Source organism: Chiloscyllium plagiosum, chromosome 18 (assembly GCF_004010195.1).
Source record: "Chiloscyllium plagiosum isolate BGI_BamShark_2017 chromosome 18, ASM401019v2, whole genome shotgun sequence".
In the NCBI taxonomy this organism is placed as follows: domain Eukaryota; kingdom Metazoa; phylum Chordata; class Chondrichthyes; order Orectolobiformes; family Hemiscylliidae; genus Chiloscyllium; species Chiloscyllium plagiosum.
The window spans coordinates 27,300,484-27,325,605 of record NC_057727.1 but is presented as its reverse complement, the minus strand read 5'-3'; the positions used below and the strand labels follow the sequence as shown (position 1 = coordinate 27,325,605).

Here is a 25,122-nt window from a genome sequence, read left to right as displayed (position 1 = left end):
TGCATGTTTATTCATTCTTGGGTATGGACTGTGGGTCATTCCAAGTGAATTGGTAACTGTTCCAGTATCAGTATAATGTTCTTTTATAGTTTGTGAAAATATACTTAAATATATTTGTATGTTTAAGATAAGAGTTCATTTTGTAGTTAAATATTTAATACAAGCATTAATATTTTATGTTGTTACTTCTAGAGAGTTTCTTGCTTTCACATCGATAAATGCACTAAAGTACTTAGCTAAGGTTTTTTTTGGCATAATATTATATCATTCATCCTCATTTTGGTTTACTGAAGAATGCCAACTGGTGTTAATTATTCCTTTTCAATTTGCAGGTGTCCAGCCAATGCCCTCTCAAGGAGGTAAACTGGAGATTGCAGGGACAGTCGTAGGCCAGTGGGCAGGAAGCAAGCGTGGACGTGGCAGAACTGCCTTTCCCCTGCAAGTTGTTTCTGTTGGAGGACCAGCTAGAGGGTATGTTGGTTTCAAAATATATAATAGCACATCCTAAATATGTCTTGAATTGTTTGACATTTGAACTCAAAACATTAACCATTTAGTAGAATCTCAGAAATAAAAACAAATTGTGAATGGATTTTCCCTGTACAACAAGAAAGAACATCTCTCTTTCCAGTCTGGAGAAATTCACACGTCCAGAGTCATAGAGATGTACAGCATGGGAACAAACCCTTCGGTCCAACCCGTCCATGCCAACCAGATATCCCAACCCAATCTAGTCCCACATGCCAGCACCCGGCCCATATCCCTCCAAACCCTTCCTATTCATATACCCATCCAAATGCCTTTTAAATGTTGCAATTGTACCAGCCTCCACCACTTCCTCTGGCAGCTCATTCCGTACTCGTACCACTCTCTGCATGAAAAGGTTGCCCCTTAGGTCTCCTTTATATCTTTCTCCTCTCACCCTAAACCTATGCCCTCTAGTTCTGGACTCCCCGACCCCAGGGAAAGACTTTGGCTATTTACCCTATCCATGCCCCTCATAATTTTGCAAACTTCTATAAGGTCACCCCTCAGCCTCCGACACTCCAAGGAAAACAGCCCCATTCTGTTCAGTCTCTCCCTATGGCTCAAATCCTCCAACCATGGCAACATCCTTGTAAATCTTTTCTGAACCCTTTCAAGTTCCACAACATCTTTCCAATAGGAAGGAGACCAGAATTGCATGCAATATTCCAACAGTGGCCTAACCAATGTCCTGTACAGCCGCAACATGACCTCCCAACTCCTGTACTCAATACTCTGACCAATAAAGGAAAGCATACCAAACGCCACCTTCACTATCCTATCTACCTTGCTGTCCATTACACCTCCAATTTTGGTGTCATCTGCAAACTTACTAACTGTGCCTCTTATGCTCACATTCAAATCATTTATGTAAATGACAAAAAGTAGAGGACCCAGCACTGATCCTTGTGGCACTCCACTGATCACAGCCTCCAGTCTGAAAAACAACCCTCTCTACCTTTGAGCCAGTTCTGTATCCAAATGGCTAGTTCTCCCTGTATTCCATGAGATCTAACCTTGCTAATCAGTCTCCCATGGGGAACCTTGTCGAACACCTTACTGAAGTCCATATAGATCACATCTACTGCTCTGCCCTCATCAATCTTCTTTGTTACTTCTTCAAGAAACTCAATCAGGTTTGTGAGACATGACTATCTCTGAATTCATCCAAAATTATATTTACAGTTCATTAATTTCATCCTGAGATCAAAACAGCCCTTGGAATGGGCATTGATTATACGTGAGCAGAGCATGTTTCTAACAGCCTGTATCACCTAGCTTTGTATGGTAGCCCTGAAAAGGGAGCATTCCGCTGTGTGGAGATGCTACAAAGTTGCTGACTTCCATCTTTGCATCCTGTGATATTGAAGATTTCCAAAGTATACTTTCAGTGAGATGAGGAAACTTAGGTGGGAGGCAGATCAATGTTACTCCTATCTCAATAAAATGCCACTTGATTGGTAAAAGCTGTTTCAGATGGCTGAAACCCAACAGACTCTGAGAATGCTGCTTAAAAAGTGTGGAGGGTACAGGTTTGAGATCTTTATCCCAAGAAATAAGATGTGCTCCAGACAGACACAGATAAATCAACCAAATTTGACTTCAGTATTGAGAAGAAATGTAGAAATATTGCATTTAACATGGGGTATGAGGGTCACAATGCATGTTTTGTGAAAGGAAAGTTGGCCAACAGCTGACACACCAGAAGATAGCCTAGCGGAGAGTTAAATTGGTTGAACCGGTTGCAGTCCCACCCCTGAGAACTGCTTGCAAATCTAATTGGCCAACACTTCTCGCAGTTCCAACAGCATCAAATCTCAATTGTGGGAACTCCCTGAACTGCAAAAGGAAGAACAAAGATCATTAATGGATGTTTTAGAATGATGTCCTCTAGTTTTACAGCAGAGTGGGATCTGACAGCGCAGGGAGGAGTGTTAGGGAGCAGGGTTTTGGAGGGCAGGTGGCAAGGAAGAAAATGGGTTCTGAGGTGATACCTTTTATGGGAGTTGTACCTGATGCAAACAGAACAACACCCAAATGATGTGCTCTCCCTTCCTTTCTTTCGTCACCTGAGGCCATGAACGTTAGTCTGCCAACTCCCGTCCACCTGCCCATGCTAGCCTTATTGCGGCAACAGCAGTGTAGCTGTTTTAAATGAACCTGTTCATTGCATTATAACACACCTCTGTAGCAAGTAAAGACTTTAACTCAGTCTCTTGGCTCTAACACTGAGAATATTCCTATGTGCCACAAGAGCCCTTACATCAGCAGCATATTCTGGTCAAGAGGCTTGCTAACAAGCTTAATAGACCTTTCAATTATTTAACTAAATGTAGCAGCTTTACCGCCGCTTTTGGTGCTGCTCACTAGTCTTAGTATGGGAGGTCAGCTTGCGGATGAGTCGGAATGTTGGATTTTGCATGACGTACTTTGCGTACCCCTCTCATCCCACCTGCCCCTCACCAAAAACACACGTAGAAGTATTCTTCTAAATGCAGCTGAAGTGTCAATTCCATTGGGAAAGAATGTGAATAACAAGTTGCATGCGGCTGAGAGCCAAAAGAATTGGAAATTCATATCAAAATTGATGTAAAATCCAATTTGGTTTGTAGTATTTTGCCATGGCTCTTAAAAGCTAATCACATAGATGCTATAAGTGCAAGACCTTTAAATTCTAATGAATGGGATGCAATAAAGAGAAGTTAATGCATACAGTGATAACTTCTTAGTGTAACATTGCAACATAGTGTTTAAAAGTAATAAAAAAAAATTTAATTGCTATCGGCTTTCTTGAAAATTTGGAAGTTACATTTTGGATATGAAGTTTAATCATTAAATATTTTATTTGATCTAGACAATAAACATTGAGGTTTTGGATTAACTTATTCTTTGCATTTATCTTGCTAAATATTCGCTTAAAAGCCTTGAGACCCACAAAAATAAAGCATTATTCTATTTTCAATTTTGTCATTTCTCTTTATTAGTCATGTGACTTGAGAAAAAGTCTCAAGTTTTTCATTTTACCCATGAAGAAATATTTGTCTTAGGCTTCCAGTTACAGTAACCCAAGGCAATTTGTTATGCTTGTCATTCTTGCTAAAAATATAATTATCAAACATGTTGCTCAATAGAAAATGGTTATCATACAATTTTTAAAAGAAATTTACAAAACATGCTTCATTTTAATTTCTAATGAGCTAGGGATGTTTTTAAATAACAACAATGAAAACAATGTTATCCAAAGTTAAAAGTCTTGAAGTCTGGAAAAAAAAAATTGATTTAACTTTTGGAGTAGTAAAGTGAACTTGTTGTTTAAGTTCCATATTATGAACAGGACCACATAAAACTAGCTTTACAGAGCCTGCAATTATCTGCTTATTCGTGTCAATGGACGAAAATCAGAGGTATTTGCAGTTTTCTGCTGCATGGAAGGTTTTGCAAATAGCTTGGTACTTGGGAAAATTCTACACACAGTAGCTGTCATATGTCAACTTTTATGTTTATCCATCAAGTTTTCCTCCCCAGCATTACTTGTGAACAAAAATACAATTCAATGGCATGAAACTGTTCCACTCTTCCAAGACCATGTCTTTCTGATGCTATTGTCCAAATCTCATGTCTGCTGCAATGAATTAACAAAGCTTTTTACAGGATGTGCTATTACCAATCTGTCCCAGCACAGGAATCAAATTCTAGCTGTCTTCAATTGGATACTGTTTCAGGATATTAAGCAATACCTTGATTATGCTTACATCCATGTTATTTTTTATATAGAATTGTGGTATAGCATCGCACAAAGGAAGCTATTTGGCCCATAAATTTTGTGCCAGCTGTTTTGAAAAACTATTTTGTATCCCCAGTCCCTTGGCTACTTCCTCACTCCCTGCAATTTTTTCTCCTTCAAGTATTTATCTAATATCCCCATGAAGACAAGGAGGAAACTGCTTCCATCACCCTATCAAGAAAGTCATGAGTCATCCATTACTTGAAAAGGAATGGTTTTCCTTTGTAGGTGTTTTAAATAGGGAAATTTATAATTTTAAAAACCATTGTATTAAGGAAGTAATGAATAATCTTTAGGTATTGTCACCTGGAAAACAGGTTGGAACTTTTGTTTCTAACTGATATATACATCTCCCACACACGCATGCATGAACATTTGAACGTAGAAACCTGAATCTTGTCTGGTCTAAGAAGGAATAAAGCACTAAAATCGCCTTTTAGTGTAATCACAAACAGGATCAGTCTGAACTTCTGTGAAAGCGGACAGTGATTCGGTGAGTATTTATTTTTATATACTCACTGGACATTGTTCTGCTGAGTGGAGGCCCAATAGAGCAGGTCTGAACCTCAGACCAGATGATACTCTGGTGTATTTGTTTAAATGTTTAGTCGTGCATGCCTGGAAGATGTACATCTCAAAAGGTTGCATGCGGCTCAAACTTTATGACAATAACAGCAGTTTTATACTATTTTGACAGATAACAAGGCCCCAATGCACTATTTCTACAGAGAATTTCCAGTCAAACATTATATAATTACTCAGCCATACCTCAGCTACATGTTTGATTTTAAGACTTAAATCTTTTTTTTTGTAAGTCTCTAATAGTGAGTAGGGTGAGGGTCTTTATGTTTTACTGAGATCTCTCTCTTGATTAAGTTTTTAATATAAAAGATAAAATATTAAATTATCCTGGAGTAGTAACTTTGTGCTATCGCTGAGTTTTTGAGAAACGTTTGTTGTGATTAGATATATTCTGGGTCTGTAAATGTTTTATGGTGCAGAGATGGTTTTTAGTGGAGTAATTTGCTTTTCCTGTCAGATGTGTGAGATTAGGGAGAATTTCAATGTTCCTAGTGATTGTCTGCAGGAAGTGTGTTTGGATGCAAATCCTATCTGATCGCATGGATTGGTTGTAGCACAGTTAAAGGCACAGAGGAATTTACAGAAGCTGGGGGTGTGACAGATGGCAGTTTCAGAAAGATAGAAAAATGCAGATACAGTCAGGTAGATGGGTTACCAGTAGAAGAGGTAGTGCAGGAGTCTCCTGTGGCTATCCCAATCTCAGAAAGGATGCTATTTTGTATAATTTCTGAGCTGATGGCTTCTCATAAATGTGGCACTGACAGCCAGGTTTCTTGTACTGAAACAGGCTCTACTGCATTAAGCGATAGCCAGGTTCCAAGCTGATTGTGATAGGAACTGTGTTGTGAGGGGCAGAGGCAGACATTTCTGTGGCTGTCAGTGAGACATCAGAATGGTGTGTTGTATCCTTGATACCACGGTCAAGAATGTCTTTGAGAGGTTGCAGAATATCCTCAAAGGAGACAGGGTCTGGCAGAAGGACGGTGTACACATTGGTCCCAATTAAATAGGAAGAGAAAGGAAAGAGGTTCTGCCGAGAGGATGTAGGAAATTAAGGAGATCCTGAGGGTAGTAATATCTGGATTACTTCCAGTGCCATGTGCTAGTGAGAGTAGAAATAGGAGGATAGGACAGATGAGTGCGTGGCTGAGGAGTTGGGGCAGGGATTCACATTTTTGGGTCATTGAGATCTCGTCTGGAATAGAAGTGACCTGTATAAGAAGGAAGGGTTGTACCTGAACTGGTAGGGGAACAATACCCTGGCAGGGAGATTTGCTAGTGCTACTCAGAAGTTTTTTAAGCAAGTAACAAGGGGAAACCTAAAGAGAAAATGCGAAAAGAGATAAGTCTGAGGCTGGTACTATAGAGAAGAGGAGCAAGTTAAATAGTCAGGGCAGGCATGAGCAAGGCAGAGAACTAGGTAAGACTGATAAATTAAACTGCATTTATTTCAATACAAGAGGCCTGACAGGTAACATAGATGAACTCGGCATGGTTGGGAACATGAGGCTGGGCTATCAGAGCTGTTATGGGAGGGGCAGGAGTGCCTCAGGGAGGGGCAGGACTGGCACTTTAATGTTCCAGGAAATAGATACTATAGGAAGGATAGAAAGGGAAGCAAGAAAGGAGGGGGAAGTGGCAATTTTGATTAAGGATAACATTACAGCTGCACTAAGGGAGAACATTCCAGGGAAAACGTCCAGTAGTTAATATGGTTGGAACTGAGAAACAGGAAAGGGATTATCACCTTATTGGGATTGTATTATTGGCTCACCAAAAGTCAGCAGGAAATTGAGAAACAAATTTATTGGTTCCACAGGTAGATGCAACATCAAGGGCCGAAGGGCCTGTACTGTGTTGTAATGTTCGATGTTCAAATATGTATGGAGATCCCAGATATCTGTAAGAATAGTATGGTTGTAATGGTCGAGGATTTTAACTTTCCAAACATTGACTGGGACTGCCATCATGTTAAAGGCTTGAATGGAGAGAAATTTGTTAGGTGGGTACAGGAAAGTTTTCTTATTCAATATGGGGATGTACCTACCAGAGAAGGAGCAAAAGTTGACATTCTCTTGGAAAATAAAGCAGGGCAAGTGACAGACGTGTCAGTTGGGGAGCCCTTTGGGGCCAGTAAACATAATTCTGCGTTTTAAAATAGTTATGAAAAGGATAGACCTGATATAAAAGTTAAAATTATAAATTGGAGTAAGGCCAATAAGGCATTAGACAAGAACTTCCAATAATTGTGAAAGAAGCTATTCTCAGGTAAAAAATCAGTTGGAAAGAGGGAGGCCTTTAAAAATGAGATAGAGTTTAGAGACAGTATATTCCTGTTAGTGCGAAAGACAACACTATTAGGTGTAGGGAATGCTGGATATCTAGAGAAATTGAGGCTTAGGTCAAGAAAAGGAGGCACAGATCAGGTGTAAACAACTGAGATCATGTGAATGTAGAGAAGAGTATAAGGGCAGAAGGAGTATACTTAGGAGGGTAATCAGGAGGGCAAAAAGGGGACATGCGATATCTTTGACAAATAGGGTTAAGGAGAGTCCAAAGAGATTTTACAGATACATTTCGGGCAAAGGAATAGGAAGAGAATAGGGCCCCTTAAAAATCAACAAGGCCACCTGTGTTTGGAACTACAGGAGATGGGTGAGATACTAAACGGGTATTTCGCATCAGTATTTACTGTGGAGAAAAATATGGAAACTAGGGAGCTTGGGGAAATAAATAGTGATATCTTTAAAAGTCACTATATTACAGAAGAAGTGGTGCTGGGTGTCTTAAACTGTAAAATGGTGGATAAATCTCTGGGAACTGATCAGGTGTACCCCTGAACTTTGTCGGAATCTAGTGAAGAGATTGCTGAGCTCCTGGTTGAGATAGACACAGGTGAGATCCCAGAAAACTGGAGATTGGCTAATTTTGAACTAGAATTAGAATCCCTACAGTGTGGTAACAGGCCCTTCGGTCCAACAAGTCCACACCCACCCTCCAAAGTGTAATCCGCCCAGGTGCATTACCGTATTATCGTATATTTACCACTGACTAATGCACCAAACCTACACATCCCTGAACACAATGGGCAATTTAGCACGGCCAATTCACCTAACCTGCACATCTTTGGATTGTGGGAGGAAACAGAAGCACCCGGAGGAAACCCACACAGACATGGGGAGAATGTGCAAACTCCATCCAGACAGTCACCCGAGGCTAGAATCGAACCTGGGTCCCTGGCGCTGTGAGGCAACAGTGCTAACCACTGAACCACCGTGCTGCCCACATACCATTCAGCCCTTCTAGCCCATTCCACTCAGTTATCTCGTAATTCAACACCATTCCCATACCCTGCAACACCTTTAATATCTAGAAATCCATTGAGTATATTCAAAACTGAGATCAATGAATGAACCTCCACCACTCTTTGGGCAAGAAAATCCAAAGATTCATCACCATCTAAGTGAGGCAATTCTTCTTTATCTCAGTTCTAAACTGGCTACTCCTTACCTGAGACTGCGTGTTTGTGGTCCCATTATTTATGAAAGGTGGTAAGGAAAAGCCCAGAAGCTATAGACTGGTGAGCTTGACATCTGTGGTTAATAGTTGTTGGAGGGGATTCTGAAAGACAGGATTTATATGACTTGGAAAGGCAAGAACTGATCAGGAATAGCGAACGTTGTTTTGTGCATGGGAAATTGTGTCTCACTGAGTGATTGAGTTTTTTGAAGAAGTAACAAAGAAGATTGATGAAGGCAGAGCAGTAGACATTAATATATATGAACTTCAGCAAAGTATTTGACTCGGTTCCACATGGTAGACTGGTTAGCAAGGTTAGATCACATGGAATCCAGAGGAAGCCAGTCAATTGGATACGAAATTGGCTTGAAAGTAGGAGACAGAGGATGGTGGTGGAGGGTTGTTTTTCAAACTGGAGACCTGTGACCAGCTGTGTGCCGCAAGAATCAGTGCTGGTTCAATTGCTTTTTGTCATTTATATAAATGATTTGGATGTGAATATAGGAGGTATGGATGGTTAATAAGTTTGCAGATGACATCAAAACAGGTGGCATAGTGTACAGTGAAGAATGTTATCTCAGAGTATAATAAGATCTTGATCTGATAGGCCACTGGGTCGAGGAGTGGCAGAGGGAGGTTAATTAAGATAAACGTGAGGTGTTGCATTTTGGAAAGGCAAATCAGAGCAGGACTTAGATGCTTAATAGGGGTCCCTGGGGAGTATTGCCGAACAAAGAGACCTAGGGGTGCAATTGCATAGTTCCTTGAAGGTAGACAGGATGGTGAAGATGATGTTTCGCATGCTTGCCTTCATTGGTCAGTGTGTTTAGTATAGGAGTTGGGATGTGATGTGGCTGTACAGAACATTGGTTAGATCACTTTTAGAATACTGCATTCAGTTATAAAGTCATAAAGACGTACAGCAGAAAACAGACCCTTCAGTCCAACTTGTCCATGCCGACCAGATATCCCAACCCATATAGTCCCACCTGCCAGCACCTGGCCTATATCCCTCCAAACCCTTCCTATTCATATACCCATCCAGATGCTTTTTAAATGTTGCAATTGTACTAGTCGCCACCACTTCCTCTGGCAGCTCATTCCATACATGTGCCACCCTCTGCGTGAAATGTTGCCGCTTAGGTCTCTTTTATATCTTTCCCTTCTCACCCTAAATCTATGCCCTCTAGTTCTGGACTCCCCCGCCCCAGGGAAAAGACTTCATCTATTTATCCTATCCATGCCCCTCATGATTTTGTAAATCTCTATAAGGTCACCCCTCAGCCTCCGATGCACCAGGGAAAACAGCCCTAGCCTATTCAACCTCTCCCTATAGCTCAAATCCCCCAACCCTGGCAACATCCTTGTAAATCTTTTCTGAACCCTTTCAAGTTTCACAACATCTTTCCGATAGGAAGGAGACCAGAATTGATGCAATATTCCAACAGTGGCCTAACCAATGTCCTATACATGCTGCAATATGTCCTCCCAACTCTCGTCTCCCTGCTATAGGATGGTTATTGTCAAACTTGAAAGGGTTCAGAAAAAATTTACAAGGATATTGTCAAGGTTGGCGGGTTTAAGCTATTGGTAAAGGCTGAATAGGCTGGGGTATTGTCCCTAGAGCTTCGGAGGCTGAGAGGTGATCTTACGGAAATTTATAACATCGTGAGACGCATGGATGAGGTGAATAACCAAGGCTTTTTCCCCTCCTAGAGGAGTCCAAAACTAGAGGGCATAGGTTTAAGGTGAGAGGTTATTTAATGCAAAGAGTGGTGTGTGTATGGAATGAGCTGCCAGAGGAAGTGGTGCAATTGTGACATTTAAAAGGCCTCTGGATGGGTCCATGTATAGGTGGGGTGTAGAGAGATATGTGGGCTAAATGCTGGCAAATGGAACTAGATCAGTTTAGGATAACTGATCAGCATGGACAGGTTGGACTGAGGGGTTTGTTTCCATGCTGTATAACTCTGTGACTCTACTCAACAGTCTTTGCAAAGTCTACATTCCAGGTTCTTAAACATGGCTATATGATCCATATCATAGCATGTTCACATCTTCTGTCTGTGAGTACATCATCTAACTGTTGGTATATACTTGTGATTATCAGAAAACCCATACTGCCTATTCTTCCCCTTCTGGGATGTACGTAAATGTAAGCTATAGAGAGGTTCACAATGACTATAATTGGCTCCTGTACATAGTGTATGGGTTAGGGTTAGGATTTTAAGTCTGCTAGGATAATTGTGATGAAAATAGAATGAATTACATTGTAAAGCCACCTTTTGAGAGCTACTGAAGTTTTATGGGTTTGTGCGAATTATTAGTCCTTCATTACACTAAGGATTAGGATGAAGACAGCAGGCACTCTTTTAGTTTTTCTATGCTAGTTGTTTCATAGAACCTCAGTATTCCATCTGCAAAGGCATTTGTGAACATTTTCTGCACCCAGGCATAATAGAAATATTTGTAGAGGGGTTTTAATGTGAGAAAGAAAGATGATAATCTGTTAAAACAAGCTAGAAAATACTCTCATTTCACGCCCCTTCTTCAATTTCTCTTGGTAGTTGTTTTATAGCTACATTCACATCAGCTTTCCAGTGCCGTGTACAGATGGCCTTCATGTAAAGGCCAAAGAAATGAGTGTTGTCAGAGCTAGCTGGAGCAGACTAAGAAAGGAGTTTAGTAGCAAAGACAGTTGAGAAACAGTGGCAGATGTTTAAGAAAACAGTTTGAGGTCACAGCAAAGATTTACCCCAGTGAGAAAGTAGGATTGACAAAAAGCATGAAATGTGGCAAAGATTAGTGGTCACCCAGAGCATCGAGAAAGTTTTAAATACCAACAAGAGATTACCAAAAAGATAATTAAGAAGGAGAAAATAAACATCGAGGGTAATCTTACAAGTAATATCAAGTTGGACAGCTGGAGTTTCTTCAAGTATAAAAAGGGGAAAAAGGCCAAAGTGACCTTTGGCTCCTTAGAGAGAGAGGCTGGGGAGATAACGGGGAAGTAGAAAATGGCGGAGGAGTTGAATAAATACCTTGCATCGGTCTTCATTGTACAAGACAACATTCCAAAAGTACCAAATAAAATCATTCCTCCATATCCATGAGGTTTCCATTCCTGCAAATTCCCGCAAAGTATGAAATTCATGAGTATGGAGCTCATTTAAGAATAACTTTCAAAAGAAAACTTGAATCACGGATACATGGAGTTTGCCCTATCATGAAGAATTTTGTTGTGACTTATATTTTGGTGTGGATAGGCAGGTTCATAATTTCACAGATACCAAGGATTCACTGTAATCAAAGGACAAAAGGAAGAGAGGAAATAAATACAGTAACTACCACTAGAGGATAAGTGCGAGGAAAATTAATGGGTGAAAGACCATCAAGTCCCCTGGGTCTGATTGCACGCATCCTGAGATTTAAAAGTAGTAGTTGCAGAGATGGTGGATGCACCGTTAGTAGTCTTTCAGGAATCCTTTGATTCTGGAAAAGTTGCAGATAATTTGGAAACTGCCAATGTATCACCTGAAATTAAAAGGCAAGGAGAAAAAGTCTCGCAAAACTATAAGCCAGCTAGCTTGACATTTTTTCTTGGGAAAATGCCAGCATTTAGAATTGCATAATATGAGTGGTGAAGCAGTTCTGAAGAAGGGTCACTGGATCCAAAACGTCAGCTCTGCATTCTCTCCACAGATGCTGCCAGACATGCTTAGATTCTTGAGCAATTTCTGATTTTGTTTCTGATTTCCAGCGTCCACAGTTCTTTGTTTTTTTTTATTTAAGTGGAGCTGGGCTTCACAAAGGGGAAATCATGCTTAACAAATTTATTAGGATGTTTTCAGAAGGTCACAAACATGATAGATAAAAGGGAAGCAGTGAATATAAGGTGTAGAATAGATTTTCAGAATGTGTTTGATTGGTTCCACGTATGAGGCTGTTTAATAAGAGCCTATGGTGTTGGAGGTGGGTATGTGTAGTGTGGGTATATATAGTGTGCACAGAGGCTTGGCTAACTAATAGAAGACAGAGTTGGGCTGGGGACATTTTCAAGATGACAAGGGATCACAGGAATCATTGCTGGAGCCCCAGTTATCTACAATATACATTGAGGAAAGTACATTCAGGTTTGCAGATGGCACAAAAATGTGTAGGAAGGCGAGTGGTGAGGATGATGCATACATTTTGTTGAAGGATTTAGACAGATTAAGTGTGCACAAATTTGGCAAGTGGAATATGAGGGAAATTATGAGGTTAAGTATTTAGGCAGGCAAAATATAGAAGCTGAAAATTACTTAAATAGACAATGACTGCAGAAAGCTGTAGCACAGAAGGAGCAAGGAGTCCTTGTATATAAATCTAGCACACAATTTCAGATAATAAAGAAACCAATTTGAATGTTGGCCTTTATTTCAAAGGGAACACTATGATAAAACTGTGCAAGGCACTCGTCAGAAATGTCAGAGTTGTTGTAGAAACTCTTGAATTTTTGTTTTCATTGCCAGTTTACTGCCTCCAGGATCAAGATGAATATTTCCCCCACTAGCTTGAAGTCCATGTTTACAGTTTTGAGCTCTTCTCACAACTGAATTTATAGACAATCATGACAGCACCCAAACAAAATGTGAGTTCATACCTCAGATGTTTGTATCAACAACTTCACCATTCTGGCTGATTTTTGGAGTTAGGATATCGAACAAAGGCTATATGAAACACATGATAACTAAGATGGTAATCTGCTGTGAATAAAATTACTGCATTAAATCAAAGGTTTTACGGGTTATGGCCTAGCTGAAATGAGTGACAAATTATTTTTTGTGTGAACGCACTATGATGGATGGTAAAAGAAAAACACCTCATTGCCACTCTCTGTTGGCCTGACCACCACGTGGAGTATCCATCTTTCACTAACCTTGACTTTGGGAATGCTGAGTTTGAAACTTTAGATTTGTGGTCACCTCACTTATTTGCTTCAATGACAAAGACTATGCCAATATTCCAGGCTCAACCACACGCTTGTACCAATCCATGAAAACTGTATGAGCTGCAAGCCTAATCTAATGAGATTTAAGTTGGTACATGGATCAAGATGATTGACAATATATAGGGAGTATTCTAAGAATAACATTAATCTTAACTACACATTTTCTCCAGCAGTGAAGTTTGTGTTTCATTGTTATGATATAGGATGGGAGATTTGGCTTGGGATCTGAAGTCATAAGTGTCTGGCCAACTTTAACAGGGCAATGAGTCACTCTTTATTTCTGAGCTCCACATAGAGTCATGAATGAACATATAGATCATAAAATTCAGAGAACAATTATTGCACCTAAAGTTGGACTATTTTGCTTTTACAAAGGACTGCTAGTGTTTGATCATATAATGTACAGATTTACCAAGTTTGGTTCTGGCAAATAGCATTTAATAGCCTCAATTTATAATGAGTTACTTAAACAAGCATTTTAAAATACGCTTCTTATTCTGTTCCATAATCATTAGTCTGCTCTCTCAAAAGAAAGTTAATACAGTTAAACTAATTGATTTGTTTTGCTTCTTAAGACGTGCAAGAGGAATCATCTCCAGCCCAGCTGCTAGTCGTTTCAGCAGGGGAGCTAAGTACTACACTAAAAGTGCTGCTGTCTGGAATATCAGAAATCAGGGGGTGAGCTATAGGATCATTATTTTTAGATATGAATTTAAAATTGACTTTGCTTTAGTATTGGTTTAACATTATGTTAAATATTGAGTTTAAAATTTTGTTGATGCTTTAGTATTGCAAATGAAGCTGAACAAGGGTTATACTTGCTATGATATACTACCATTGATTCTGCTGTAAATTACGTGACCAGGTCAATTAAAGTATAGAAAAGCTACACACTATTTAAATCACCTGCAAAGGGCAAGGAGCAGGATGGAATAGGGAAATTTCAAGATGGGGTTACAACTCAATTGCTGCTTGATACATGCATATTTCCTCCCTAATGGAGTGGCCAAATTTGGTAGAAATTATTTAAGTCTAGGGAAATGAAGCTGAAAAATTGCTTATCGATGAGAAAATTAGAACAAAGGAATATAGATATCTATGTATATAAAAAGGTCACGCTTGAGTATGACAAGGCCAGTGGAGTGTTGGCTTTCACCTCAAGGACGTTGGAGTACAAAAGTGAGTATATGATATTTCTGACATTCAAAGCTGTGAAGTATTGTTTTCTGTTCTGGGCAACAAACTACACATTAGCCTTTGAGTTAATCATGCAGATTTTAAATGGTTAAAATGTGATGTCTTTCCATGCATTTAAAAGGTTGAGCAGTCTAAATAAATTGTTTAAAATGATAAATGATTAGATAGAGTAGACAATATTTCCTTTAGTAAAAGAGGACATAATAGAATTAAGTTAAAAATCACACAACACCAGGTTATAGTCCAACAGGTTTAAATGGAAGCACTAGCTTTCGGAGCGGCACTCCTTCATCATATGGTGTTGTGTGATTTTTAACTTTTTACACCTCAGTCCAACACCAGCATTTCCAAATCATGACTACTATAGTAGAATTAGAGCTGGCCACAGAGGAAAAATGTCAGGGAATCGAGAGAGAATTGAGGAAAATGAAACCAAGGAAGATAAATGGAGATGATTACTGACGAGGCATAGTCTAGCTAACTGGCAGAACTGGTCAAATGGGCTGGACAGCCTTCTACTAAATTGTTTACAAAATTAGAATAACAGTAGATAAATCTCACTTCTAGACATCTAAAGCTGTACAAAGTTTTTAATCTTAGTCTATGTCTGCACTCAAAATACCAATTTTGGCATCCACAAGTACTTGGAAATAATTGTGATTGAGTAATTAATAATAATGTAAGCCATGAAGCCCTACTGAATATATTTTATACGTCAATATATTAGTCATATATTCACATCTTAGACCCTTGAAGTTCTTGATTTGCTATGCTGTAATATCTTGTCACACAACAAGTATTTATTTTAAAGTATATGTTTATTGAAGTGTTCTTTTTTTGTATGTGACAGGGTCAGCCCGCTTATGCTGCTTCAGCAGAAGAAATTGCTCAAGAATTGAAGGCATCTGGGGATTCTGGAGACCATGGTTCAGAGGAACATGAGAAATCTCAAACAGGTCTTGCAGAAGACTCTTCAGATAGCTCTCCTGCTGAAAATGGAGTTTCAGATGAAAGTAAACCTGTTTCCGAGCTAAATGGAAACAAAGGAGACATCAGGGCTTCCAACCAAACTGAAAGTGCCTTGAATAATGACTCTAAAATGTGCAATACAACTCCTCACTTAAATGCACTAACTACAGATGGCAGTTGCAATAGGGATGAAAATCTTGATACTGCTGTCTTGAAAAAGGAAGAGTAATCTGTATTTTTTGTTTTTTGTTCAGGGGGTGAAGGATGTTTGGAAGGTTACAGAATAGGAATATTTGAAAAGGAAGGCCTACAGTTGCATACAATATTTTCTTCTCCATAGAGAAATAAGGACATTGGAAATGTGGATCCCTCTTTGATGTCAGCTGTTTAACAAGCAATCTTTTCTAGCCAGTTGCAGTTGAATGCTACCAAATGAAATGAAGAGCATTTGACTCCCACATTTGAAATGGTGTAACGAGACATTCAAACTGGTTATGACAATTTACATTTTCTTTTTCAGAACGTAAAGCAAATATGGCTTTAATTTGGCAGTCTTCAATACATAGGTTAAAATACAGTACAGTACTTGGCACCATAACTTTGCCATCTTAATTGATTTTATGTGTTGTGTCAGTTGCTTATTTTAAGATTTAAATTTCATAAGCCTGCAAAAGGCACAGAACCACAAAAAAAAATTCTACTACTTCAATGTCATTAGTTTTGGTGTGGTTATGTCAGAAAAAGATTTTTAAAATAAAATAATTCAATGTTTAAGTTACTAGAAAGTAATACGCAGCTTCGGTTTTGGCAATCTTTAAGAAAAAGCAAATATGTGTAAGAAGCAAATTACATGTCAAAAAAAAAACAACTGAAAACATTCATTGAAGATGCAGATGACCTTTAAAAATAGTTAAACATCACCATATAATTGATATGTTTTGTGAATATGACAGCTCTTACCATGCATCCGTGAATCAATGAAATCAGTGGTTTTTGAATCAGATGTAGACATTAGTACTACTTCGGCTAAACTTCTGCATGGTTCATAATTTTTGAAGTGTGTAGTTAATATTATGCATGTTATCGTCCTCTTTCTTCCATCCTACAAGTACTGTGCCCATTTGCAAATTTTAAAAGTTAGTCATAGTCCTATAAAAAGATGTTAAAATATGTTTAGTCATTAACTGATCTTGCTCTAACCTTAAATTTTGTGGTTATTGACCTCTGTTGCATTTATTCTAAAACCTACAAAAGTTATCTAGCCACTCTGAATGATTAATGTTAACCCTGGTGTACTCATCGCTACTGTATTCATATTGTTCTCTGTTGCTGTTTTATGCATTTGTATTAGCAAAGTGATCTTTCTACAAAATTCTTGAAAAGCTTCAATCTTCAAAAAATAATTACCCCCTACGTAGCAGACAATTCAGCAAATTGCTCGTTTTTTAAATTTTCCCATCAAGAGTTTAGTATAAGCAAGTAAACTTGTATCGTTCTGCTGTTTTTGTTAGTGTTTCAAACCTGATGTACTTTGAATCAGAATCCTTACTTTATTATTATTTCATATAATTTTCCTGATGCTCTTCATCACACATTAGTGAACAGAAATAAAATGTAACACCCCCCCACCCCACCAAATCCCTGCCCGCAACAGCTACATAGTACCTTTTCTGTAAGTTGAAAGGAGTTCTACCTACATATGGATTGTGCAAGAATGAACGACTGTTGGGTTTGCTCGGTTGCTGATGGATTATGGTGTGGTGTAATACTGGAAGGCTATTGAATGCAACTTACAATGCTTAATAAAAATCTTTATTCTTTTAGTATAAACCATTGCTTGTTCTTTTTTCCATTGATCGACTGATTTATCAAACTTTTCTGAGAAGTCAGGAGTAAGTTGTGCTTTTGTTTTTAGTTTTCTGTTGATAATTTTGCAAAAATTGAGTTTTTGAACTTTCACAACTTACTTGCAGTTTTATGCCTTATGGTAAAAATGTAATTAATACTGTGCTAATCTCCATTTTAATTTTCTTTGTCTTTTTGAATTATCTCAGAAGCTTTTAAACATGTGGTATGTTAACACAGTAAACTGGAATAATTTTTAGAATAGAGGCCACTTGTGCTAAAATTATTGATGTTGTGTCAGTCCGTAGAACATACTTTTACTTGATACAAAAACAGAAGTTGCTTCGAAAACTCAGCAGGTCTGGCAGCATTTGTGAAGAGAAATCAGAGTTAATGATTCAAGTCTGGTGACCATTCCTCAGAACTTGATACTTTGTCAGAATGTCAGTCGCCCCATATTAACTGATAAGTTATCAATAGGTTATTAATGAAGAAATTTGCTGAAGATTTAATGTTTTAAAATAAATTTATAAGTTGAGAATATTTGTCCTGGAGCTAAGTCTTTATTTGCTGATATCGGAAACATTTTTTTTCATGAAAAGACATTGAGAAATGTCTGATTTAATGTGCATGAATTTGTACTACTACAATCTATTGTGATGCAGCTAATTTGGTAAATTTTCAGTTGATACTCAATCATTTTTCACTTATTTGACTAACTTTTGGCATATTATAACCATAAAATGTATACGGTAAGCAACATTTTGCACAGATTATGCTAGGCAGTGCCAAATGTGACTTGCTTGCATCAAAACAATAATGCTAGACTAACACACAGAAACAAGCTTACTTTGATCCAACCGTGAAACATTTCCTGTTCCTAATATTGACATTTCTGACTTCTGGCAATAATCCTAGCATTGGTTAAATTTTGTAAAGCAGAATAAATCCACTGTTTTTGAACTATTTACTTTAGTTCTGTATTGTGAGAAAGCAAAGTGAGCAGTACACTTGCTTGAGCTGAGTGCATCAAAACTTTTCTCTGCTGTAGGTAGTTCGGAACCTTAGGAGCATTATCAGACTCAGTGGTCTTTTCATGAAAAGTATTTTAAGTGATTTTAGCAAATGGGAGTTCATCACTAAGATTTTTATGCAAGCTCATAAATTAATTGAAAAGATTAATATGTATTTGCTTCATCAGTAAGCTATAGGAACCTCATCAAATAATGAGACAATTAACTAGGGTAGTTTTGTACAAAAGAATCTTCCAAGAATGGCAAAATGTGAAGAATATTAATGCAATTATATAGAACAAGATGAATGAATAATGAGGGTATAAATTCAGTGTTGTTCTTTGATCAACTCTCACCAATATTGCTCATCGTGGTTAAGGGCCTCTTAGAAGAAGCCAATTATCCATGGAAGAAACAACGTACTGGAAACTGCTTTGACGGAAGTATCAGGCTGTTTGACCATAGGACTTCTGCAGCCACATTAAAGGCCTTTCAGGTATTCATGCTAGTTCAACAATTAGTTCACAATGAATGTTTTGAATATACCAAAGTTCAGCAGAACTCACTGATCATTCTGCAGGAAGAAATTCCTTAAGTTAATCTTACCCATTGGAAATCAGATATAAATTGCAAGAATGAAATAGTAGAATCTTTTCACAATTCATTTATGTTGTCTTTCCACAGTAAATTGATGCTATTGAATGATATTTATTGTAGATGAACTGTAGTTGATTGGTGTGAGAATCAAAAAATTCTTGGATTTCAAACTCCAGGTTTGCTCTTACTGTTTCATTTTTAAATTAGACATGTTATTCTCTTTTCCTACATGCCAAGGATCAACTAGAAAATTGATTTGGTTTCTGTTCTGTCTTCTCAGAAAGCTCTACTATTTCACCAAACGATCAAAATCAAAGCAGTTACTTGAACTGGATGGTAAGTTGGAGGGATTGATTTTCTCCAATGACTCCCTTCAACCAACTGAATGGGACTTTGGTCCCACGGTTGTTCATTGAAGTAAATCAAGAGCATTTCCATCATCACTTCCCACCACACACCATCAACACTGAAGTTCCTCATCAATCCATTTTTGGTCCTTTCCTGCATACTGCATCTCTAAACATGCCTACAGTCTTGGGGTCAGTTTTCACAGTAGAATCTAAGCCCACCTATCTCCCAATTCTTTGATGCCACCATGCATTGAAATGTGTGTCCAGAAACATTTACATCCCCTACAAAAGCAGAAATTGCTGCCAAACAGAGCAGTTCTGGTAACATTTGTGGGGAGAAAGCAGAGATAACATCTCAAGTCTAAAGAAGAGTAATCAGACTTAAAATGTCAACTGTGCGTTCTCTCCACAGATGCTGCCAGACCTGCTGAGTTTCACCAGCAACTTCTGTTTTTATTTCACATGTCCAACATCTGCAGTTTTTTGCTTTATTTAGATGCTCAACCTTTATACCACTGGGACCCCATTTCAAGGCTGGATAATTGTCATGAGAGGATTATGAGGAGATTTTGATTTTTAAAAGCACATAAAGCCTCGCACTTTTACTGTAAAAACCAAACATCAGGTTGGGTCATTCAGGGCACACCATGAGTCTGGGGAGGAAAGAATGAAATCTGTCTCACTGCTATTAGGTTACTTGAAACTCTACAGCACCCATTATTGCCATAGACATCACAACCCTAACACGCTGGATCACAACACCACTTGGATGAACCATCTTAGATCTGGGATTTATTCCAGATAAATATAAATGTCTTTTGTTCTCAGTATAATTTCTTTTGCCATAATATTTATCTTTCTCCTTAGTCACTGACCTGTTTTATTTAAACCTGTGGTTTCTTTCTTTGACCTTGATTTGAGCTTCTGACTTCATAACTCTATTCAAAGGGCTAGTTGAGTATGTTCAATTGCTTAGCATAGTGGTTACCTCAGTTCATCTACTGCTAAAACCTTTGTTCACCTTTCTACATATTTCCTGCAATATGTTCAAGGCCAAGCTCCTATCCTACAACCTCCTAAACGTCAGTGGATTGTTCTTTTCCACTTTTAGCATTAGGTTCTTGCTGACCTGTATTGACCTGACATAAGGTGCTCCAAATTTAAAGTTCTTACCCTTGTGCCTGAATCTGTCCAAGGACCACCCCATTTTTTGTCGTCTTCACCTCCTTCAGCTTTCTAAATCCATTGATGCACCTACCCCATTCCAATGGACTCACCACCTTTCTGATGACTCATTTATTGTTCCTTTTGCCACATAGTTGGCAGGTAGGCTTTCAACCCCTTAAATCTCATGCACTGGGATTCATTCCCTAATCTCTTGTTGTTTATTCATCCCTCCTCATCTAAGACAAAATGGTTTGTCATTCATTTTGATCATTTCTGCTTTTAGTCCAACGCCATTTGTCCTTTACACCTTGTGAAATAGCTTTGGGCAATGTTAACAGCTGGACTGTAACTTATGTAGTGCAATGGTGAAATTGAAGTTTTGCCCATTGCCAGCGATTTTGAGGATCCTTTAATATCAGCCTAAATTAATAGTAGGTTTATCTAAAGTTTTCCAAATGTAACTTTTAAACAGTTGTTCCAAAGCAATAATTGTTCTAAAAATGCACTTCATTATCCAGCATCTTCCTTGCACAGCAAGCTCCATTTTAGTTTTATTTGTAGACTAGTCATCAACAGCACTAAAAATATTGATTGAACAGTAACCTCAGTAGTTTCTCAAAAGAATTATTAATGTGAAAATGCATTTTCTTGATGGGAATACAGTTGGTGAATGTATAAACCTGTAACCACTTACCCTATCATCTCTATCTGCTTTTTGAAGTGTTCCTTTATTCTTGTATATTACATACTGTGGGTGTTATTTCGGAAACTAATATACCATCAGTTGTTTCCTTCAACCTACTCTGCAGTCGTAGTGATAATAAAGGCATTTGCCCATCTCAAATTCTGGACACTTGTTACACTTCCAAAGCTATTACCATACTCGGAGAAAGTAAGGACTGCAGATGCTGGAGATCTGAGCTGAAAAATGTGTTGCTGGAAAAGCGCACCAGGTCAGGCAGCATCCAAGGAGCAGGAGATTTGGACATTTCGGGCAGATTCCTGAAGAAGGGCTTATGCCCGAAGCGTCGATTCTCCTGCTCCTTGGATGCTGCCTGACCTGCTGCGCTTTTCTAGTAACACATTTTTCAGCTGTTACCATACTCACCAACTGATCAAATAAAATTGGCTTCTTCAACTGAACTGTTAATATTACTAAACATTAACCTTCCACCCTCTTTCTTTTGTTGAAATTGTTCCTTAAAATCCAATATATCCAACTAAGTAAGGCAACCTTTATAATTGCTATAAATTACTCTGAAGCAGAGTTGTGAACCAAATGTTACTCCGTTTGGCAGAAGCTTAGCTTAGTTTGGCTGCACCATTGGTTCTCTTCATTAATTGCACCACCACTGTTATTCTAATTTATGTAGTCTGTTTTATTCTGCAAAATATTTTTTAAAATTGGTTTCGTCAAACACAAAACAAAAGATTTCATGAAATTTCAGTTCCAAATTAAAATATGAATCATTAGCTATTATTTCTCTGATTTCTAAGTGCCCCATTCTATTTAAATTGTGTTTCATTGACTATTTTCTTTGATTATGATGTATTTAATACAACTCATACATTACACTGTCGTGCTCACTAAATACTTATGTTGAAAAATAAGATAAGCTGTGAAAGCTTTTAATTTTCATGGCAAGACTTGAAACATCAATGCATCACTTGGAGAATGGAAGATATGGCTAAATTCCACTAGGAAGCTAAATCCAAAGCATGTACTTTCAGAGTGGAAGAGTTAATAGTAAGGTAGGATGGTACTTGGGGAGCAGAAGTCCAAAGATATGCAAGTTAGTTGGATTGGCCAAGGTAAATTGCTCATAGTGTTCAGGAATGTGTAGGTTAGGTGCATTAGCCACAAGGACAAATGCAAGGTTAAAGGGATAGGGTATAGGTCTGGGTGGGATTCTCTTCGGGCGTGGGGGGAGGATGATAGGTGTGGACCTGTTAGGCGAAATGGCCTGTTTCCACACTAGGGATTCTATAGTAAGTGTAATGCATTGATAATTGTAGGGAAGTATTTTTTTAATGGAGAGATGGCATAATTTTTATTTCATAACTACTTTTAGGGCAAATGCTTGCTCACTGTTGCCTGACTTTAGGCAGTGCACCAGTTGTAGATTTGAAATAAGGATGAGTCCTCACTTATTCACCTTTACTGGTGGTTACAGAATACTGTGTCTGCTGCCTTCTACCAGTCTGAAGAATCACCGCAAAAGAACTTAATGCAAGTAATGCATGCCAGACAAATAACATCCTCAGCTACAGATCTATGTTCCATAGCATTGCAACCTGCTTCTTCTGTGGACACTGCGAAATGACAGTGTCTCAGTCATTAAAATTGGAAAATATTTGAAGAGCCATTTGCTAAAAGTACAGAGCATATTTACTGAGGATATTTAGTCACATTTCTGTGACAATGTTTCAAGACCTAATGTCGTTCCAAATAATAATTTTCTGTTTGGTGGAATCCTAATTTGAAACACTTAGCTTGAATTTGGTGAAGTAGATACAATGTCTGATCTTTGCTTGTTACATTGTATTAATGAAGCAAATATTTTTTGCTTTGTCCTTCCTCATTATGCTGTAATGGATCATTAGGAAATACAGGTCTGCAATGTGATGTAGGTGTTTGGATGTAATCTATTAAATAAATATGTTTTATGGAGTGGTGAGAAGGGCAGTTACTTAAGGATCTAAAACTTTTTTCCCCACTTAAAAGAATTATGTTGAGTAGCCTGCTGTTTAGTAGCTATTGGAACAAAGTCAATGGATAATCTGATTTTTTTCCCACTCAGAACATTTTATTGTTTTATTCATATACTGTTAATTGGAGAAAAGACAAGCAATTAAGAAAAATAAGATAAGCTGTGAAAGCTTTTAATTTTCATGGCAAGACTTGAAACATCAATGCATCACTTGGAGAATGGAAGATATGGCTAAATTCCACTAGGAAGCTAAATCCAAAGCATGTACCTTCAGAGTGGAAGAGTTGATAGTAAGGTAAGATAGGATTAGTTTCCAAAGATAAGTGAATACATTGTTTAATATTTAATATAGTTTACATAATACATTCTTTGGAGGAAAATTTGTTTTACATGTGTAAAATAATCTTTTCGGAGAAAGTCAGGACTGCAGATGCTGGAAATCAGAATTGAGTGTATGGTGCTGGAAATGCACAGCCATTTAGGCAGCACATGAGGAGCAGGAGAATCGATGTTTCGGGCAGAAGTCCTTCATCAAGAATCTGGTTCTGGTTCCTGATGAAGGGCTTATGTCCGAACGTTGATTCTCCTGTTCCTCGGATGGTGCCTGACCAGCTGTGCTTTTCCAGCACCACACTGTTGACATAAAATAATCTTTACCAAGTAAGGACTTGCAGTCCAGATCTAGATATTATTGCAAAACATTGAACAGTTTTCACATATAAAACACCTTCCACCAACAGTTTCTAGTATCAAGTGGCAGAGAGAATGGAAAAGGAAATTGTGTGGACTTGGTACGATTTGTTTTTCAGATGCAGGACAGATCACAATGCAATAAGAGTTCACTTTTTCTTTTCCTTTCCTACAGCAACTGATCATGTTTGCCTAGGCAACAGCAATCATTGATGTAACACTGGGATCTTGAACTATATTTCAAGTTATTTGTAGTATTGTCTTTAATTTGAGACTGGTTATGTTCTGTAAATGTGAGATTATTTCAGTGTTGAACCTATAACGGTATTTGGATGACTTGTTTTAAAAAAAAGATTCATGAGCATAGCAGGAGCAATAATTGACAATGGAATGCCTTTACTGGATGCTGTTTAAAATCATTGTGAAGAAGAGCTCCATAATATGATATGAATCCATTGGTTCTTAAAAGAAAAATTGTTCCACAGATCCCAGTTTAAACTGCAGCTGCATAATGGTCAGGAATGTGCTGTGCACAAGTGAAGTTCCTTTTAGGGGTATGCACCAGTCTTAAAGGGACCATGCCCTGTCACATGCCATCCATTCACAGCCAACAGAAGTTGAATGCAATAAGTTCTATGGCACTTTACCAGGAACGTGGAGGTCTGCAGAATAATTGAGCAATAGTTGGAGATACGAACATAAATGAATAGGGTGTTAAGATTGGCACAAAGATTGCCAGGTAAACCCACTGGTAGTGAGTACCAGGGGAATTCAATCTTGTTTGATTTGTAAGTGCCAGTGTGGCAAGTATCATGATTAAGAGATGTGTTAGAGTTTTTGAAGATTGAACTAGTAGGATATATGAAGAGGAACAAGTAAATGAGTACTTCAATTTGATTGTAATAAGGTTCCACACAGAAGATGAGGGCTCACGGAATTCAGATAATTTATAGAGGATTTGTTAATAGACAGCATAGTTGCATTTAAGGCAGTACCAGCCAATTTACGACATTTGTTCCTTGGCAGACAAAGCTACATTCTGTGATGCTAGGCTGAATAAGCGAGGTCTATACTCTCTGCAGTTTGGAAGAATGAGCAGTGATCTCATTGAAACATAAGATTCTGAAAGGGCTTGAGAGTGTAGATATAGAAATTGTTTTCACTGGCTGCGGAATCTAGAACA

The 25,122-nt window shown here is 38.2% G+C and overlaps 1 protein-coding gene and 1 long non-coding RNA gene across 3 annotated transcripts in view; one reads left to right on the top strand and one right to left on the bottom strand.

The window, feature by feature from the left end:
• The window catches only part of LOC122558990 (constitutive coactivator of PPAR-gamma-like protein 1 homolog), a 139,032-nt gene extending 121,636 nt beyond the window's left edge, over positions 1-17,396 (top strand). For both annotated transcript variants that reach the window (XM_043708020.1, XM_043708019.1), the window contains exons 15-17: positions 333-471; positions 13,976-14,078; positions 15,448-17,396. In XM_043708020.1, the coding sequence (XP_043563955.1) occupies positions 333-471; positions 13,976-14,078; positions 15,448-15,795 (590 nt within the window). In that variant the 3' untranslated portion in view covers positions 15,796-17,396. The remainder of the gene's footprint in view (positions 1-332; positions 472-13,975; positions 14,079-15,447) is intronic.
• LOC122558991 overlaps positions 1-25,122 on the bottom strand; it is a 129,096-nt gene that overhangs the window by 86,375 nt on the left and 17,599 nt on the right. The gene's annotated exons all lie outside the window — the stretch shown is intronic.